The following is a 21,098-nucleotide window of genomic DNA, read 5'->3' as shown; positions in this document are numbered from 1 at the left end:
ATCATCATCTCCATGACAATGAATGAACTACACATTGACAAGTTTAGACAAGGGATAAGACCGCAAAAAGATAGGGACGCAATGGTGGATTGGTTACCTATGACGACATGAAATTGCAATACATTCTCTGGTCTGGGTGAAAGCGAGATTATAAAACTCTGAAGCCCAAAATAGCCGACAAATGTGTCCAGATTGATAAAAACAAAAATACATGATGGTAGACAGCTACACAGGGACTGGAAACAGGAAATGAATTAGTACGTCACCACTGTGACATCACTTGTGAAAATGAGACGATAAAAAATAATTAATGTTTGGAAAATAATTTAATTATTTAATCACACGTAGAAATTTGCTTCATTTCAACAGCAATTGAGGACACAAGAAATACAAAAAGAGTGTAACGAACATGAGACATGAAGATGACACCCCGAAGTTCCGTGCTCAGCCCATGTTGCCACGAAAACAAAAGGACACGGAGATGACACGTTGTGGCATTCCAACGTGAAGTGGATTGCGAACAAGAATATCAGTGAAAAGACTGGAAAGCCACGGCGAGCATCGTGCTTCGGTGCCCATGCAATGTCGGCTAACCAACTGCGTGAGCTGGTCGCCAAAGATTTTGTGAAGCAAAAACACGCTCCCTCTGAATCACTAGACTCTGGCATCTTCTTCACCAACGGACAACCACAGATGTAGTTAAACACGCGTGTGCCTGACACACAACTGAAATAAAAGGAAATAGTTTAATTCAGTGGTCCCCAAATACCGGTCCGCGTACTGGAACCGGGTCTGTTACTGGGCCACGGAGAAAGAATGACTAATTTACATAATTGGTATTGCATTACAATTTGCGTATCAATGTCTTTTATTTTTAAAATTGACCGGATATTCACCGCCGCAACAGCTGTATGACTCAATTGACACGGTCCCGGCCAAGTCAAAAAATTCAGTTCATCCGAACAAAGACTCTTCTGTCACATAACACAACAGACACCTATCGCCAGCTGTTCCAACCTGGTTAGACCACTTTCTTCAATTCCTTACCACTATTACTATTGCTATGGATTGTTGACCCCAAATATTGGAAGTCGTCCACTCTCGATATTTCTTCTCCCTGGAGCCTCATATTTCCCCCTCCACCCCTATCATTCAGGCATATATATTCTGTTTTACTTCAGCTAATCTTCATTCCTCTCCTTTCCACTACATGCCTCGATCTTTCTAATTGTTCATCTAACTGCTCCCTGCTTTCACGACTATTTGATCTACGAACATCATGGTCCAAAGGGATTCTAGTCTAACCTATCTGTCATCCTATCCATTGCAACAGCAAACAAGAAGGGGCTCAGAGCTGATGCAGTCCCACTGGCACCTTAAATTCTTCTGTCACACCTATGGACCACCTCACCAACGTTCTGCTGCCCTCATACATGTCCTGTACCATTCTAACATATTTCTCCACCACACCAGAGATATGCATGCAACACCATAGTTACTCTCTTGATTCTCGGTCATGGGCTTTATCTTGATCTGCAAAGACTCAATGTTGGTCTTCCTAACCTTCTCTGTACTTTTACAAGAGCATCCTCAAGGCAAATAATGCATCTGTGGAATTCTTTCTACGCATGAAACCATAATGCAGCTCAGCGATACAGTGGAGCCTCGGTTCTCAAACACAGTCCGTTCCAGAATTCTGGTGGAAAACCAAAACGCTCAAAAACCAAAGCATGTTGTCCCATGACAATGAATGGAAAATGAAATAATGCATTCCAAGCCTAAAAATAGTTGAAACGATTTTTTTGTAGCTTTTCCTGATAATAAACTACATAGAAGAAATACATGTTTAAATACTTTATAAAATTAAATCATTTGAAAAATACATTTATTTTTTGCTCAAAATGTATGCGTTAGCCTAGTAGAGTATGCTCGGCTGGGAGTGAATTGCCGTATGTAGCGACTCGGCCCCCAGCCTTATAAACCTTTTTTTAACAAAAGTGAAGATTAACTTTAAACAACCAATAATGAGTGGGAGAAAAAACAGAAATTATTTGCACAGAAATTACGGAACATAAAAAAAAAAAAAAATAACTTGCAACTAGAGGTAGGGGTAATGCTAATGCGCGGAGTTGCGGGAATACGCATTAATACAAGGAGTGTGATTGCCCGGTGTGACGTTGACCAATGACAGCATGATTTATCTTCTGAGGTGATGATCCTTGAAGCCTCACTAAGCAAATTCTATTCAAACCTTTCCCTTGTCATTCCTTTCCACCATTTTCTGTAATTGACTGCGCGATAACCTTTCGTGTTCACAATGCCACCAAAGCACTCTGCTGACATGAAAGCTTCATGTGAAGTGCCCAACAAGAAGAGGAAGATGAAAAACCTTTGGATATGATCAAAGATGGCAGAAGTTACGCTTTTGTTGCGCGCCATGATGGTGTGAATGAATCCACAGTGCGCTACATAAAATCCGTAAAATTGCTGTAGTTCGAGGACGTTTTTACCCACCCAAGGACTCACTGTGTGTGTGTGTGTGTGTGTGTGTGCCTCAGTTCTCGACACAATCCGTTCCAGAAAACGGTTCTAAAAGTGAATGACATTGAATGGAAAGTGAAATAATGCATTCCAAGCCTAAAAAAATTGGGCTTTTTACCGCTTTTTTTTTTTTTTTAGCTTTCCCTGATAATCAACTGGATTGTAGAAATACATGTATAGTTTAAATACTTTATGTAAAATAATTTGAAAATATTTATTTTTTGCTTAAAATGTATGCTTTAGTAGTGGACTACACCAGGTTGGGAGTGCATTGCCGTATCTGTAGCAACTCGGCCCCCAGCCTTGTAAACTTTTTTTATTAACAAAAGTGCAGAATAACTTTAAACGAACAATAATTAGGGGGGAAAAGCATTTTATTTTATTTTCCAAAAAGTAACAAAACATTCGTAACTCGAGTTAAACAAAAAAAATGGAGAAATGCTTCAACAACTGAATGTATCAAATGTCTTAAGCTGTGGTGACTCGCCTTCTTTTAACAAAAATCTAATCTCAATGTTATTTGTTGCTGCCGATTCTTAAGAACATTTCTGAAGTGGCTCATTAGGACATAATTACAATTTTGGAGTTCTCTGCGACATTCAAATTTATTGGGGTGATGAAGTTCGACGAAATTATGGATTTCTTCCACTTGGCACAGATGGCTTTGATCTCAGCACTTGAGACATCCTTCTTGCCTTCAGTGACATCTGACGACATCTTCTCCTCCAATGTCTTCTTCTGCTCCTCCTGAAGGAGCAGGAGTTCTTCGGTCGTGAGCTCATCACGATGCTTCTCCAGCAGGTCCTCAACATTATCGCTGTCCATCTTTAAACCGAGATTTTGGCCCATTGTCACGATTTCATGGATGAGTTGATGATCCTCTGGAGACCTCAGATCCTCACCAGCAGCTGTAGAAGACCCTGCAACAGCTGCAAAACCTTCGAAGTCAGGCTGAGTAACACATTTGGGCCACAATTTGCTCCATGCAGAGTTCATAGTCCAATGTATGACCTGGCTCCATGCTTTGTCGAGAATGGTGATTCAGTGGTAAATGTTAAAATGAGAGAGTCAGAGGGTTAGCCGAGTGTCACTTTTCACTTCGAAGCATCTTAGAAAAAGAAGTTTGGTATAAAATTTCATGAAATTGGCCATGACTTGCTGGTCCATGGGTTGAATCAAAGGTGTCGTATAAGGAGGAAGAAACTGACTTTGACGAATTCAAATTAATCTAAGTCAAGTCGTCATCCAAACGTGGAGGGTGGCCAGCCGCATTGTCCATGAGCAGAAGGCAGCGTAAGGGCAAGTTTTTCTTCCAGAATAGGCCCGTTTCATCACAGTTGAAAACTTGTTGGCCAAGGTAATCCTTGGGCCTTGACGAAACGGGCAAATTCGACCTTGAATTTGCAACTTGGTCGAACTTGCAGCCTCCCCGTGTCGAACAACTGAGTATATCTCACTTCTTTTATGGAATTTGTCAAACCATCCTCGCTAGCTTTAAATTCAAAGCCCTTAAGGAACTAGACCAGGGTCTTTTTTGTCTTTAAATCAGCATACAAATTTATCCCACTTAGAAATCATGGAGGGGTGTGAAATTTTTCGTCGTAGGTGCATGTCTGCTGTGAGAGAGACAATCAAAAGAGAAAAATCCAGAAATCACAATGTATGATTTTTTTTTTAACAATTTGTGCGATACAGCTGCAAATAAGTATTTGACCACCTAAGAAAACCAATGTCAATATTTGGTACAGTCGCCTTTGTTTGCAAATACAGAGGTCAAATGTTTCCTGTAGTTGTTCACCAGGTTTGCACACACTGCAGGAAAGATTTTGGCCTACCCCTCAAGACAGATCTTCTTTAGATCAGACAGGTTTCTGGGCTGTCGCTGAGAAACACTGAATTTCAGCTCTCTCCAAATATTTTCTATTGGGTTTAGGTCTGGATAGTGCCTAGGCCATGCCAGAATCTTGAAATTCTTAGCCATTCCTTGGTTTTCCTGGCTGTGTGCTTCGGGTCATTGTCATGTTGAAAGACCCAGCCACGACCCATCTTGAATGCTCTGACTGAGGGAAAGAGGTTATTCCCAAAAATCTCACAATATATGGCCATGGTCATCCTCTCCTTAATACAGTGCAGTTGTCCTGACGCATGTGCAGAAAAAAACCTCTAAAGCATGATGCTGCAACCCATATGCTTCACAGAAGGGATGGTGTCCTTGGGATGGAACTCATCATTCGTTTTCATCCAAACACTGTTATTGGAATTATGACGACAAAGTTCCATTTTGGGAACATTTCACCACAAAACCTTGTCCCATGAATACTTTGTATCATCCAAATGCTCCTTTTCAAACTTAATGCAGGCCTTGACATGTGCTGGTTTAAGCAGCGGAACCTTTCGTGCCATGCATGATTTCATACCATGACGTCTTAGTGTATTACCAAGAGTCACCTTAGAAATGGTGGTCTCAGCTCTTTGTCATTGACAAAGTCCTGTAATGTTGTCCTGGGGTGATTCGTCACCTTTCTAAGGATTATTCAGACACCACAGCTGCCCCTGACGCTGTCCAACCCCACGAGGTAAGTAAGTATTTTAACACCTGTCAATCAGCTAGAATTCTGACCCTCAAAGACCTGTTAGCCCACCTTTAAAAGTCCACCTCCACTCCATATATTATCCTGAGTGAGATGCACCTGTATGAGATCATTAGCTGAATAAAGACACCTGTCTACCCCATACAATCGGTAAGAGTCAAACTTCTAACATGGTCAAGACCAAAGAGCTGTTCACAGACACCAGAGACAAAATTGTACAACTCCACATGCCTGGAAAGGGCTATGGAGAAATTGGCAAGCAGCTTGGTGAAAAAAGGTCCACTGTTGCAGCAATCATTAGAAAATGGAAGAAGCTAAACATGACTGTCATTCTAAATCGGAGTGGAGCCCCATGCAAGATATCACCTCGTAGGGTGTCAATGATCTTGAGAAAGGTGAGGAATCAGCCCAGGACAACACGACAGTACTTGGTCAATGACCTGAAAAGAGCTGGGACCACTGTTTCCAAGGTGATTGTTGGTAATACACTATGATTTCATGGTTTGAAATCATGCACGGCACAGAAGGATCCCCTGCTTAAACCAGCACATGTGAAGGCCCATCTTAAGTTTGCCAATTATCATTTGGATGATACAGAGTCATGGGAGAAAGTTTTGTGGTCAGATGAAAATTGAACTTTTGGTCATAATTCCACTAACTGTATTTGGAGGAAGATGAATGATGAGTTCCATCCCAAGAAACCCATCCCGACTGTGAAGCATGGGGGTGGTAGCATCATGCTTTGGGGGTGTTTTTCTACACATGGGACAGGACGACTGCACTGTATTGAGGAGAAGATGACCACGGCCATGTATTGTGACATTTTGGGGAACAACCTCTTTCCCTCAGTCAGAGCATTGAAGATGGGTCGTGGCTGGGTCTTTCAACATGACAATGACCCGAAGCACACAGCCAGGAAAACCAAGGAATGGCTCCGTAAGAATATCAAGGTTGTGGCATGGCCTAGCCACTATCCAGACCTAAACCCAATAGAAAATATTTGGAGGGAGCTGAAACTCAGTGTTTCTCAGCGACAGGGACCTGTCTGATCTAGAGAACATCTGTGTGGAGGAGTGGGCCAAAATCCTTCCTGCAGTGCGTGCAAACCTGGTGAATAACTACTGGAAACGTTTGACCTCTATAATTGCAAACAAAGGCTACTGTACCAAATATTAACATTAGTTTTCTCAGGTGTTCAAATAATTATTTGCAGCTGTATCACACAAATCATTAAAAAAAAAAAAAAAAAATCATACATTGTGATTTCTGGATTTTTCTTTTTAGATTATCTCTCTCAGTGGACATGCACTTAAGATGAAAATTTCAGACCCTCCATGATTTCTAAGTGGGAGAACTTGCAATATAGGGGGGTGTTCAAATACTTATTTCCTTCACTGTAATTTGATTCACTAAATGCATAAATAATGCCAATGAAAACATTTTTCTGATCAGGAGAACGTGAGAGACTGGCCTTTTACAGTCTCCAAACACATTCTGAACCAGCCTCCCGCATACTCTATTTCGAAAAGTACTCGAGGTCAAAATGAGGGGTGAGCAAGCAAGTGAACAAAGGTATATTTAAAAATAATGTGTGCGCGTTGATGTAGTTGTCCTTGGCCACTTCTCGGAAGATAAGGAAGTTGGCTTGTGCATGTGTGCGTGTGCGTGCAGGGTTCATACTCAGTCTGACCAAAAAAAGTTAAGGGCTTTTTAGGGGCATTCTTAGGGGCTGACACGGAAAAAATTTAGGGCCGACACGAAAAATTTAGGGCCATCGTGGGAAATCAAGAGTAAGGGAAAAAAGACTCACCCAATGGTGCCATCAACCATTCTTGGTTCATCAAATGTTCCAGTATCTCAGGACCTGTGACAGTGATCACCTGTCGCCCCTTGTGGTAGTTCTCATTGATATGACCATTGTCAACGTCTTCACATAACAGTATACAGAAAAACAGATTCTAACTACAATTGCAACTATATACACAAATGTCTTCTACTGATGTCTGTTTGAGCACCCCTACTCTAGCTCCTTGAGCCTACCCAGCGCCTCCTCTATTTGTTGCTGCAGAGGTGCCAAAGTGGGTCTTTTGTCCTTTGCTCTGCCTCTGAGTGCATTGGCCTCGGTGATAAACCTCAGATTCTTCTGTTCTCCTGCCTCCTCACACAGCCTGTCAACCTTCACAATAAGCGTAGATATGTCAGTCTCTATTCTGGCTTTTTTGGCTTTGAGGCAGTAGAGATGAAAAGTTGGGAGCGATGCCAAATGTAGCCAGGTACGAAGTCTTCCTTTCCCCACAGTGGTAGTTTTTAGCAATGTCACTGTCTGGGAACATGACAGCAAACACTTTCGAATTATTTTCACAAGATTTGTAACTGTAATGGCTGCAGATCACTTTTAAAGTCCACACGATCTCTGCCTTTAACGAGTCCGTCTTCATGTATTGAACTACGTTCATAAAGCCTGACTTCTGGCTGGTTGAAGTCGATGGGTGGACAACTGTAGGTGTGCATTAGGGATCGCAACCGGTTACAAATAACCGGTTATAACTGGTTTTCGTTTTTTTTTTAAACCGAAACCGTAATCGGACTTTCGAAATCGGTTAAAATTTCCAATCATTTCTTAAGGTTCCGGTACTCCACATTGCGCTATTTTTTTCAACATCATTTCCACTTTTTTCAAGTTTCGCTGTTAGAGTAAAGTTGGACTCAAAAGAACATTGAGTTAAATCAAAGAAACATCAAACATGGCATCAAGGAAACGCTCGGTATACTTTCATGCCCTTTCTGAAAGTCCGAAAGAAGAATTTCAACATTAAAACATTTTTACAAAAAAAATAAAAATTTAACTTACACGAGTGCGTTGTTGAAAGCCACATTCAACAAGCTTGTTTGTCAATATTGTATACAAACTACCCCATTACCGCGGAGTAAATTAACGATCGATGGTGTAGGAATAAAACTTTTATTGGCAGACATCAAAATACTACTCGCATAACTGCTTCACTATCTTGATATTTTAGAAACAGATTCATACCAACGGAAGATGAGAGAGTCTTCGCCAAATCAGCGTGTCTCCTGTTTTTCCGGTGTGACTCCAGCGCTTTGACTCCCATCTTTTCCAGCTGGTAACTCTGCTTCCACAGATGGCAGTAAAACATGTGCCGATCTTTTGGATCTCGACGAACCCAGCTCCCAAAGTGAAGTGAAATGCCTACTTACGGAAACAAACAACAAGATGGCGACTAGTTGTCAACACGGTGATTTCCGTTGACAATTTCCGGCTGATTTGGACGCCAGACGGATCGCTATTTTTTTTTTTTTTTTACATAAAAGATGCATTTATTTTTTAGAGAGAATTTTGGCGGTAGAGGTCCTCCCTTTGATATTTTTTTAATTTAATGACTTTTTAGGGGCTTGACCGGTTTTCGCGGATTTTAAGGACTTTTAGGAGCCCCTAAATGCACCTTCGAAAATTTAGGGGTTTTTAGGGACTTTTAGTGCCGCGTGCGAACCCTGGTGTGTGTGTGTGTGTGTGTGTGTGTGTGGTGTGTGTGTGTGTGTGCGCAAGGAATTTTCAAAACAAGGTTGATACTTTGGCTTTATTGCAAATCTCAGATTTTGAGTAAGAATGAAACCTAACAGCTTGAGTAAGAATGAAACCCAACAGCTTGACTGTCTCACCTGCACATCTGCATGGTGAATTTCTACAGAATGTGAACATGCTTTTGACATAACTATGATAGTAATGAATTCTTTCACATTTTGTAAGAGAGACAGAGAGAGAGAGAGAGAGAGAGAGAGAGAGAGAGAGGAGAGAGAGAGAGAGAGAGAGAGAGAGAGACAGAGACAGAGAGCGAGAGCGAGAGAGATAAAGCTGCTCTCCCATTGGCTACCCCCAGAGCATCTTCCTGGCATCCTATTTGCTACGAGGGATGTCAAGCTTTAACCATGATGCTTTTTGATTCCCTTGGACATTCGACTGTCACCGAATCATGCTAGCACTGTCACAATAACGCACATTGGAAAAGTACAACTTTTTGCGTGTTTTTTTGCAAGTTTATTCTTCTTCCTTCATCATGGGCCCCAAGTTACTTTCGTGGAATTAAGTTGTGTGCCTGCATATGTTCGTACATATATTTTCTCTCGGCTGTCAAAGCTTACCTTCACCTCCGTCCCCCGCAATGCCTTTTGCTTGTCACTCACCCTTCTCTTCACATCGTCGCCAAACACCAAAGGTAAATGAACAATTTTTTTTATTATTCTTTACAAAATGTACTTTGCTTACTTTTGGCGGGAGGTCGGAAGGCTTGGAACAGATTATGGCATTTCCCGTAATTTCTCCAGTATAATGCGTCCTGAAGTATAATCCGCGCCACCAAAGTTGACCTAAAAATCTGAAAAACCCTTATACCAATGTACAATGCGCACCACCAATTTGCCGCTACTCATATGGTCAAAATATTGGAAATTATCTGTATTTTGCTAAGTTTGCACTTTTGTTTGTACTTGTTTTGTTCTTCAAAAAACTGTCTGTACAACAATGATGAATAATAATCTTTGTGCCTCTGCTGATGTATCGGGAATACTGTATATAACTTGGGACAGGCCACAGGACACGCTTGTCCTAGTCCCTATCATTGTCAAAAAAATCCCTCCTGCCTTCTTTGATCGATCTCCCGTGTACCGACTCCTGCCTGCCCGCGGACCTGCACTCCACGCATGACGTCCTGATTACCACTGCAGCACTTGACTGCCTGCCCGATCCCCGACCTTGGAATAATAAACGTTTTTCCCGAATTACCACTCCGTCTCCTGATTCCTGCATTTGAGTCCTACCTCCGTTTCGATGGGTCGTGACAGATGGTATAACATTTTATCAATACAGTTGATAATACAATTGACAGTCTTAAATAAATAAATTATTTAACACTGTTTAACTTTAATCCTGCCAAATTTGGCCCGAATGTTGTGAATACTCAACATAGAACGTTCCTATGGGACGACTTCAGTGGACTACAATCATCATCTGTGCAATCTTAGTACCCAAATTGGAGCCATTTCATTCATTTTGAAACTGCTTGGCCTAAGTTAGCCAAGCCTAGATGGCTAAAAAGAAAACGTGCCTGTACTCTAATATTTAACTGAGCTGAACTAATATTTAACATCAAACCTTAGTACTTACACGACCGGCAAGACCTACATTTCGGTTACAAAGAGGACCGTGAGTACTGAGTAGTAAGTTGGCCAAGTAGAAAAGTCAACTTAAACGTGCTTGCTGATGACCCAGACCACCTTAGCTTAGCTGGCTAACAACAAGATGTGTTAGACGTGAGGATTTATAGGCAATTTAACAAGTTGTTGAAGAAACATCGAACGTGAGTAACGTCTGGATCTTTTTCAAATTGGAGATGAGTATGATGCCTCTTTTGAAGTCTTGGCCAAGGATGTGCAATGCAGTGGATACACTGTACGATGCACAAACATTTTATGCACAAATTTTTAATGCAAAAAATGTTTCTGCACAAAGTTTAAGTTAAACAACTTAAGACTAATAAAGTATGTGTTATCAACAGTATTTATAAAATGTTATGTCATCATTGAGCAGTTGTTTTAGTTGGTTGAGGGATTCTGTTATGACAATTACAGGGATCAGGACAAGTGTGTCCTTTGGCCTGTCCAAAGATATATTTTACCGCTACATCAGCACATGCACAAAGATTATTTTAATGATTGTTGTACAGACTATTTTTTGAAAATCAATACAAGTACAAACAATAAAAGTACTAAGATAGCGAAATAGAAATACAGATCATTTCTAATAATTTGACCATATGGCTAGCAGCAAATTGGTGGTGCGCATTGTACATTGGTAGAAGGGTTTTCTTGATTATTTTTGGGGTCAACTTTGGGGGAGCATATTACACTTCAGGACGCATTACACACAAGAAATTGCGCTAATTGCCCCACCTTTGTATAAATTTCAAGTATTAGTGTTTTCTAAAAACTGGACCCCCCCTCCCTGAAAAATAAATAAATAAATGCATTGATAAACACTCACACTTTGTTCTATCATACCAGACTTTGGCCCAATTACCCCTGTTGCACCCAAAGAGGCAAAATGCCTTTTTATTATCATGAGAATTTTGTGAGGCAAATTTTCAAAATAACGATTACCGTATTTTCCGCACTATAAGGCGCACCTAAAAGCCTTCAATTTTCTCAAAAGTCGACAATGTGCCTTAAAATCCGGAGCACCTTATAAATGGATCACTATTGATCCTTGAGCATAGCTCCATCTAATGATTGCTTAAAGTAACCCCAGTCTCTACTGTAGTGTCTATTCTATGCGCCTTATAAAGCGGTGCGCCTTATATATGATTTTTTTTTTATATATATATATATATATATATATATATATATATATAATATATATATATATATATATATATATATAAATGGGCCATTCATTGAAGGTGCGCCTTATAATGCAGAAAATACTGTAATTTTGTTCCTAAACCAAAGCAAGATCATCTGTAAATCTGAATGATATCCAAAATAAGATAACTACATGAAAAAAATGTGTAAACCAGACTCAAAAACCATTGACATATTGTACTTACTGCTTGGACTCGCTGTGGCAAACTTCCAAAGTTGGGTCATTATAAATGAATGGAGCTTCAAGATCATTGATTCGGACCCTGTAGATACGGCACTGTTTACTGTTCAATTTGATTCTGTTAAGGTTGGGTACTGTAGGGAGTATGGTCAGTTCAACATAGCCCTAAATGGGAAAAGGAGGGAGAACAAAACATGTATAAAAAGTTAGTGTATTAGTCATCATTTCTTGATACAGCAACTAAAATAAATCATTTAAAATGTCAACATTTGAACTCAAATAAACTACCAAAGGTCTTCCTGAAAAATTCACCAGATGTTGGGAACAACCTAAATAATCCATACATAAAAAGTAAAAGAAATAGCGTCATAAAATAAGTTGTATGTAAAAATGTGAAATAACGTGAAAATTCAGGAGTTCAAAGTAATAGCAGTCCAATGTGACTAACCACATTAATCCATGTTTTCAGTGGAATTTTTATTGCTACATGTCAAACAAGTTACACGTAGATGCAGTAGATTCTCAGAAAACCAACAAGATTCATGATATACACGATCTTAAGGCTGTGCAATTGAGCAATTTATTGAAAAGGATATGTTCAAAACAGTAGCACTCTGTCGTTGACTTTACAAACTCAAAGGTATTTTGAACAAACTTTTTCTGGGATTTACCAAACTTTTGAATCACTAGACTAATATTTAGTTGTATGACAACTGTTTTTTTTATAATTGCTTCACATCTGTGGCATGGAGTCAACAAACTTGTGGTACCTTTCAACTGTTACTCCACGGCAACGTTGCTTAACGACATTCCACAATTCTTTTACATTTTTTGGTTTTTGTTCAGGAACAGTTTTTTTTATGTCACCCCACAAGTTCTCAATTGGATTAAAGTCTGGGGATAGGGCGGACCAATCCAAGACAGTACCTTTGTTGGTTGGAACCAAGACTTTGCATGTTTACTAGTGTCAGGGATGAGAATGACCAATTTGGAAAAACACTGAAAATGTCTGTTGATAGGGGGAGGGGGGGGGGGATTTTTTGCTCCTATCAGAACACAGAGTGCAAAGCACTTTGCCGGGAATGTCCACTTTTTGTATGTGTTTGGTTAGACATGTTGATACCGTTTTCGGTCCTATCTGCACGGTTACACTTTTTGCAAGCCATGCCAGTCTGAAACAGTTTTTGATTCCAGCATCCTTGTCAATTGCCCTCACCCGATCTTCATCCTTTTTTTCCTAACACTTTCTCCATTGTAAAACTTTGAACACACCGTCGCTCAGTTCGCGCTAAGTCCCACGCGCCATTACTTGGCTAACTAACTAGTTACACTGCGATTTCTGAGAACCGAGAACACGTACATGGCAATGGTGAAACTCGATTAACCACTAACACGTTTAGATCGTTATACTGTATAACTCTGTTGACCAATCGAGTAATCTGCTGCAAACAAGTTTTAATGTTTATGTCGCAAAATGCAAATATTTACAATAACGAGCAAGTTAGAACGGCATATGATAGTCGTCGTGCTTATGCTAGCACTAAGCTGAACTTGCAGCTCGGAGCCCACCACCGAGAAGCAGGCGCACGATACCCTACCCCTACCCCTCATTTTGGTCTGAAAAAGTCGGAAATCTGCCAATCGGCGGAAAATTCTCATCCCTGTAGTGTGTTTGGGGTCATTGTCTATGTAGGTACAATTGTGAATATAATTATAATACATCTGCTTGCACTGAAGAAATGCTTTATTCTGCTCTCAATAACGTGGCACCTGCTTAGCAGGAGATAGCGCAAGACAATCAAACAAGTAAACTTTGTTTCCAAATACATTTTGCTACCCCGTCTCCTTTTTGTAATAGCCATGTAAATAAGGGGTGTTTAAAACCAAATATATAGAGGTACTGGGGAGAGGATTATCAGAGAGTGCAGACAGTTCCTATCCTCTCTCTTCACGAGCTGTCAAACTTGAACTGGTGTCTTTGCTTCTTTTTTTGTCCTGTTTACTTACTTCTTTACTTACTTACTTTAACTGGTAAACGTGACAGTCTAATTGAAACACCTATTTCTAGGGCATGACCTCTCCAGCATAAGACACCATGACCTCTTCAAGTATTTTGACATATGCAAACAGATCAACGATCCCTGGTATGCGATAAATAGGGTCAACACTATAGTAAGCGTACATGCCCATATCATGATGATTGCACCACCATGCTTTACTGTCTTCACTGTGTACAGTGACTTGAATTCAGAGTTTGGTGGTCTACTCACAAACTGTCCATGGACCCTGCACCCAAAAAGAACCATTTTACTCTGTCAGCAAATTGTTTCTCCATATTTCTATGTAGGCCAGTGCTGGTTTCATCTTAAAATAAGGCCCACCTGATTAACACCTGTTTTTCACAAAATTGATTACCTCACTGACTGAATGCCACACTGCTATTTTTTAACAAAACCCCTTCAACAAATTGCCCAATTGCACAACCTTAGTGTGTATCATGAATGGTGGGTCTTGTTGGTTTTCTGAGAAACTGCTGCACCTATTGGTAACTTGTTTGACATGTAGCAATAAAAATATACTGAAAACATGATAAATCTGGTTAGTCACATTGGACTGCTATTATTATGAACATTACTGTAGCCCACAACACGGGATATTATGTCACGATAAACTTTCAAAGGGGACTCTAAATCAGACCTTTAGTGACTGATCGAAAGGTGGAGAAAATGCTCAAATTTGGCAATACTGTGTGACTACCCTGATTAAGCAGAATTTAGCAATTAAAAGCAAGTGATCAAATCCTCAGATACATTTCTATTTTAATCACTTACACTCCAAAGCAAAGCAAAAACAAACATTTGTATCACGCATTTCAGACACATTATAACTCAATGCGCTTCATTCAAATACAGAGGGGAAATACATAGATAAACATTTAAAGGTACAAGGTTTATAGGTACAATTACAACAGCTTTTAGTCCAATTAATGTCAAGGAAACGTACTCTAAAATGAATGAAAACCTGTTTTTAATCTGGATTTGAAAACACACTCGAGGCTGACATCATATCGGTAGGCAACTTATACTTTTTTGCAGCAGCATCATAGCCAGATGCTGATTCCTTTGGATTATGCACTCCATTAATAATAGATCTGAGTCAGTCGATCTCAGAGACCTACTGGGTTTGCATTCGGTAAGGTTTTATTTAATGTATTCAGGACCTAAACCATTTAGTGATTTAAAGACCAGTAGCAGAACTTTCAAATCTATTCTACAACTGACTGCAAACCAGTGTAAAGACTTTAGAATTGGAGTTATATCCTCAGACCGCTTGCTCTCATCATAACCCGACCTGCAGAATTCTGAACAACATGCAACTGTTTAAATGCTCTTTTTTGGAGGAGCCCAGTCAGAAGACCATTACAATTGTGAAGACAAATTGAAATAAAAGAATGGATGAGCTTCTTCTGGTTGACACTGCAAGCCTTCACTCTAGATCTGTCATTCAGATAGTAAAAGGCAGTTTTAGTAATTGATTTGAAATGACTGTTGAAGGTCAGGTCGGACTGTCGAGAACATTAAGGTTACGGACTTGGTCTTAACTTTTTAAAGATCAAGAGTCCAGGTATTTACGAACAGCAATTAATTTTTATTTATTGCCAAAAACGTTTTGCTGTGGTTTAGTGTCAGGAAATTTTGGCTCATCCTGTGATTGATCTGTTTAAGTAAGTGTCACAATACCTCAATTGAACTATAGAGTTCATCCACCTACATCACAAAATCATGTGACATTGCCATATTGCCAGTAAAACAAAGCATTGTTGCAAGTTAATTCCATTGAGAAGAAACAAAAATATGTTTTATAGCACGACACCCAGAGTTTTGTCAACAGCACAATAAGTCTCAGGCAATGGGAAAAATCTGCTCCTGTTTAGCGACTCCCGAGCAGCTTTGTTTGACTGGCAACCCATCGATCCTTTTTGATCTTTTCATCTGGTATTCCATAGAAGGATATCTTTGAAGAACTGTTGTATATTGTGACAACCAACAGCACAACAGGTCTCAGGCAATTTAAAAAATCTGCTCCGGTCAATGACTCCTGCACTGCCGGGCAGCGAGGTTTAACCGGCGATATGGCACCGTGCAAACTGGGACGTCACGTGCACAAGATCTATAGTCATCGGGAGACACTGCTATATATAACTGAGGCATCTGCACAGCTATGATAGTCAAAACCAAAGTTGTGGAAAATTTGACTCAAGGCTAGTCTATACAGGCTGAACAGGAAGGGTCCAAGAACAGACCCTTGAGGGACGCCATATGCCATTGCCATTTGTTGAGATTGAGCAGCTCCAATGGTTACTAAGTAGCTCCTTTCCTCCAGGTAGGACCTGAACCATTTATGGGGTATGGAAAGTCTTCAATGCACCTTTTGCTTATATTGTACAGTTTTTTATGCTGAATTCGAATCTGAAATCAGATACGAAGGAAACATTTGTTGTTTTCGATTTTCGGCAAAAATTTATCACACATTGCTGAATTCGCCGGAGCAACCAGAGTACACAGTGGAAAATCTTGAGAAGGGTCGTGAAGTCAAAACAAGACACACAAACATGGCTGCCCATGAACACCGATGTGAGAACGACAATGAGTTTTCCGATAATTCGAGTGATGAACATGATTCTGAAGGGTCCCATGAAGACAGTGAAGAATGTGAGCTCAATTAAGGTGTTACAGGTTATCAATTTGAGCCAGTTGAGACACATTTCAGACTTCAAACAAAAAGATGTAAAATTTTTATTTTCTTGTCAAGAACCAACAAGAACTCGGACACAATCGTGAAGTGGAACGAAATTTATAGGATATTTTATACTTTTTTTAACAAATAAAAAACTGAAAAGTGGGGCGTGCAATATTATTCTGCCCCTTTTTTTAAGTGCAGCAAACTCACTACAGAAGTTCAGCGAGGATCTCTGAATGATCCAATGTTGACTGGTGATAAATAGAATCCACCTGTGTGTAATCAAGTCTCCATATAAATGCACCTGCTCTGTGATAGTCTCAGGGTTCTGTTTAAAATACAGAGAGCATCACGAAACCCAAGGAACACACCAGACAGATCCGAGATACTGTTGTGGAGAGGTTTAAAGCCGGATTTAGATACAAAAAGATTTCCCAGGCTTTAAACATCTCAAGGAGCACTGTGCAAGAAATCATATTGAAATGGAAGGAGTATCAGACCACTGCAAATCTATCAAGACCCGGCCGTCCCTCTAAACTTTCACCTCGAACAAGGAGAAGACTGATCGGAGATGCCGCCAAGTGGCCTATGAGCACTCTGGATGAACTGTGCACAGATCTACAGCTGAGTTGGGAGAGTCTGTCCATAAGACAACAATTAGTCGTATAGTGCACAAATATCGCCTTTATGAAAGAGTGGCCAGAAGAAAGCCATTTCTCAAAGACACACCAAACATGTGGAAGAAGGTGCTCTGGTTAGATGAAACCAAAATCGAACTTTTTGGGAACAATGCAAAATGATACGTTTGGCGTAAAAGCAACAGCTCATCACCCCCACTGTCAAACATGGTGGTGGCAGCCTCATGGTTGGGGCCTGCTTTTCTTCAGCAGGGACAGGGAAGATTGTTAAAATTGATGGGATGATGAATGGAGGAAAATACAGGACCATTCAGGAAGAAAACCTGATGGAGTCTGCAAAAGACCTGAGAATGGGACGGAGATTAATCTTCCAACAGGACAATGATCAAAAACATAAAGCCAAATCTACAATGTAATGGTTCACGTATCCAGATGTTAGAATGGCCAAGTCATTGTCCAGACTTGAATCCAATCGGGAATCCGTGGGCAGAGCTGAAGACTGCTGTTCACAAACATTCTCCATCCAACTTCACTGAGCTGAAGATGTTTGGCAAGGAAGAATGGACAAGAATTTCAGTCTCTCAATGTGCAAAACTGATACAGATATACCTCGAGCAACTTGCAGCTGTAATTATAGCAAAAGGTGGCGCTACAAAGTATTAATCCAAGGGAGCGGAGGAATATTGGATGCCCCACTTTTCTGATTTTATTTGTTAAAAAAGTTAGTTCCACTTCACAATTGCTTCCCACTTGTTGTTGATTCTTGACAAAAAAAAGGTAATTGTATATCTTTATGTTTTAAGCCTGAAATGTGGCGAAAGGTTTAAAAGTTCAAGGGAGCTGAATACTTTCACAAGGCACTGTAAATCCACACAATGCTGATAACTGTCAGGTTTTGCTTACTCGACAGCCAAGTTTCTCAAGGAAGTATACAATCAAATTTGCAAGTAAGAGAATTTACATTAGTTTGCAGTTTGAAACTTTTATGCCAGTGACTAGTATGTCACACTTAACTTCTTGTTTTAATACTATGTAGTATTTTATCAAAATTAAAAACCCTGCACACATCAGAACATAAGCTTGGCTGGTCATGTCTAAGTCCCACGCACCATTATTACTTGGCTAACAAACCCCCCTGAAATTCAACGGATTTGAGCTTATCTCGAGAATGGTCATTTTGGTCTGGAAAAAGTCGGAAATCCGCCGATCGGCGGAAAATTCGCATCCCTGCTGCATATGACAGACTGCTGACTGGGTTTGGAAAAATTAGCTCTCTTCATTTGCACAAACCTGACCCACTGTCTTCTGAGGCTTGGGTCTATGGGAAAATCATGTAAACTGTGACCAGAATAATTCAAATTGCAACAAAACTGAGCGACACACTTCTTCACCATTGTTACTTGTGTTAACTGTTACGGTCACTGAATGGTGTGCCTGTATCCACAAGTGCCTTCCATGCTGGAAAATGGCAAAGGTTTGTCTGAGAGCGGCACATTCCATAACAAGTTTTGTGCAGAATGCCCCCATGTTGTCAAGGGCATCACTGACAAGTTTCCCCTGGCCTTGTAACTTCTTGTTCAGTACATTAAGCTCATGTGTGATATCAACAAGAAAAGCTATGTCCATTTAGCACAGGAACAGCCACACCATCCTTCTCCATGAGGGCTTTCACTTCTGCTCTAAACTCAAAAAAAAAAAATCACTCCAATGTTTTCCCTGCTGAACCAACGTACCCTGGTGAAGTAGAGCACATCCCCATATTCTGACTCCATTTCCTCAAAAAAAAAAAAAAAAGCAGGGAACCTTCTGTGCTTTAAGCCCCTGGATCTGATTTGGTTGATGCATTTCACACAGACAGACTTCAGGTATCTGCTGGAAAGGGCCTGCTGATGGATAATGCAGTGCAGAGCTATAGCCTCCTCCACACCCTCCTCTTGCAGTTTCTTTTGAACAAGTGCCACCAGTCCATTTTTCCTCCCTGTCATTGATAGAGCTCAATCAGTTGTTATTCCAGCAAACCTCTTTCATGGCAAACCGGCATTCTCAATGGAATCACACAGCTGGTGAAATATCTCCTGAGCGGTGGTCTGATCATTCATTGGAATTACTGTGAGCAACTCCTCCATTGCTTCAAAATTGTCATCAACACCACTGACATATATGGCGAGCTGGACAGTGTCTGTGATGCCTGTGGTTTCATCAAGAGCGACCAAATATACACTGAAACATTTGGCTTTCTCACACAATTCATCAGAAATGTCACTTGACATGTCAGAAATGCACTCTGCCACAATGTTTCCTCCTGGATATTTTTTGCTCCTATCAGAACACAGAGTGCAAAGCACTTTGCCGGGAACGTACTCTTTTTGCATGTGTTCGGTTAGACATGTTGATACCGTTTTTGGTCCTATCTGCACGGTTACACTTTTTTCAAGCCATGCCGATCTGAAACAGCTTTTGATTCCAGGATCCTTGTCAATTCCTCTCGCTCGACCTTCATCCTTTTTTTCTAACACTTTCGCCATCGTGAAACTTTGAACACACCATCGCTCAGTTCGCGCTAAGTCCCACGCGCCATTACTTGGCTAACTAACAAGTTACACTGCGATTTCTGAGAACCGAGAACACATGTATATGGCAATGGTGAAACTCGATTAACCACTAACATGATTGGATCGTTATACTGTATATAACTCTGTTGAACAATCGAGTAATCATCCGCAAACAAGTTTTAATGTTTATGTCGCAAAGTGCAAATATTTACACTACCGAGCAAGTTACAACGGCATGATAGTCGTGCTTGTGCTAGCACTAAGCTGAACTTGCAGTTCGGAGCCGACCGCCGAAAGGCAGGCGCACGGTACCCTACCCCTAGTCCCCCCTGAAATTTTCTCAACGGATTTGCCCTTATCTCGAGAATGGTCATTTTGGTCTGAAAAAGTCTAAAAATTCTCATCCCTGAATATTGCACTCCTGAAATTGTCTGTGCTCATTGTTGAATTCATTGTACATATTTTTCTCAAATTTGCTCGTTTGCTTTTTAATGCTCTTTTTCTTAATAGTACATAGCTATTTCTCATTTTTCTTTTAATGCTTCTCACTTGAATGCTTGAATAATATGATGCAACGGAGAAATACGCACTAATATTACGTCCGGGAAACCACTCGACTGTAGAGACGGAGGTGTCAGGACAAGGATGACATCACAAGACCGAGAGGACGTTAACGAGATGCGACGCAAGCGCTCGGCGTGCAAAGGAGAATGTCCCCCGACTCACTGAAATGCGACACAAGCGCTCAGCGCGTCAATTGAAGACACACCGCGACTCGTTTCTCTTTATTTACCTCAGTTACTTTGTTTATTGAGTCATTTTTGCATTGCTTGTCACACACCTGCTTACGATTGTGTTGCCTACCACATTTGCCGTGTTTGTTACGTTTCGGATTGCCTTAACTAAATAAAAAGAGGAGACATGGAGCTGTGAATAGAACGGGTTGGAGATGGTGAAAGAGAAACGTCCCATGTTTTCCTCACGAGAAAAAGTTCCTTTTGTCTTCCTTCCTTGAGAAAGCGTACTTTAAATCTCCTGGTTGTGTAAAGATGACACTCATCACCGACCTTTCTCTTCACTGTGGGCTTTGAAAAAGAGGTTTGGGGCTGTGTAATAATCCCACTTTGAGTCAGTGTTGCGTTGATGTTTCAGTGTTCACAGGCGTGCACACGGATGATCAGTCAGTGGCTTCACAGCTACTCCTCCGCCGATTTGATTGGAGGAATGAAGAAGCATAAAAACGAGTGAAGGAGGTGAGGCGTTGGATGTACTGAGTGAGCGAGTGAATGAATGCAGTCAGGCATTGGACGTACTGAGCATGCGAGCAAGTTAAGGCGGTGAGGCATTGGACGTACTGCACTTGACTGTGGCTGTTGTCTAATGTCACGAGTAGGCAATAAACTCGGCAGATGTCCTGTCC

General features: G+C 40.7%; 1 protein-coding gene across 10 annotated transcripts in view; it reads right to left on the bottom strand.

Annotated features, from left to right (window-relative positions):
- The window catches only part of taf2 (TAF2 RNA polymerase II, TATA box binding protein (TBP)-associated factor), a 172,836-nt gene that overhangs the window by 145,973 nt on the left and 5,765 nt on the right, over window positions 1-21,098 (bottom strand). For all 10 annotated transcript variants that reach the window (XM_061819042.1, XM_061819045.1, XM_061819040.1 and 7 more), the window contains one exon: window positions 11,753-11,913. In XM_061819042.1, coding sequence (XP_061675026.1) covers window positions 11,753-11,913 — 161 coding nt within the window. The remainder of the gene's footprint in view (window positions 1-11,752; window positions 11,914-21,098) is intronic.

The sequence above is a fragment of the Syngnathoides biaculeatus genome, chromosome 5 (genome assembly GCF_019802595.1).
Source record: "Syngnathoides biaculeatus isolate LvHL_M chromosome 5, ASM1980259v1, whole genome shotgun sequence".
In the NCBI taxonomy this organism is placed as follows: Eukaryota; Metazoa; Chordata; class Actinopteri; order Syngnathiformes; family Syngnathidae; genus Syngnathoides; species Syngnathoides biaculeatus.
This window is presented reverse-complemented; position numbering and strand designations above follow the sequence as displayed.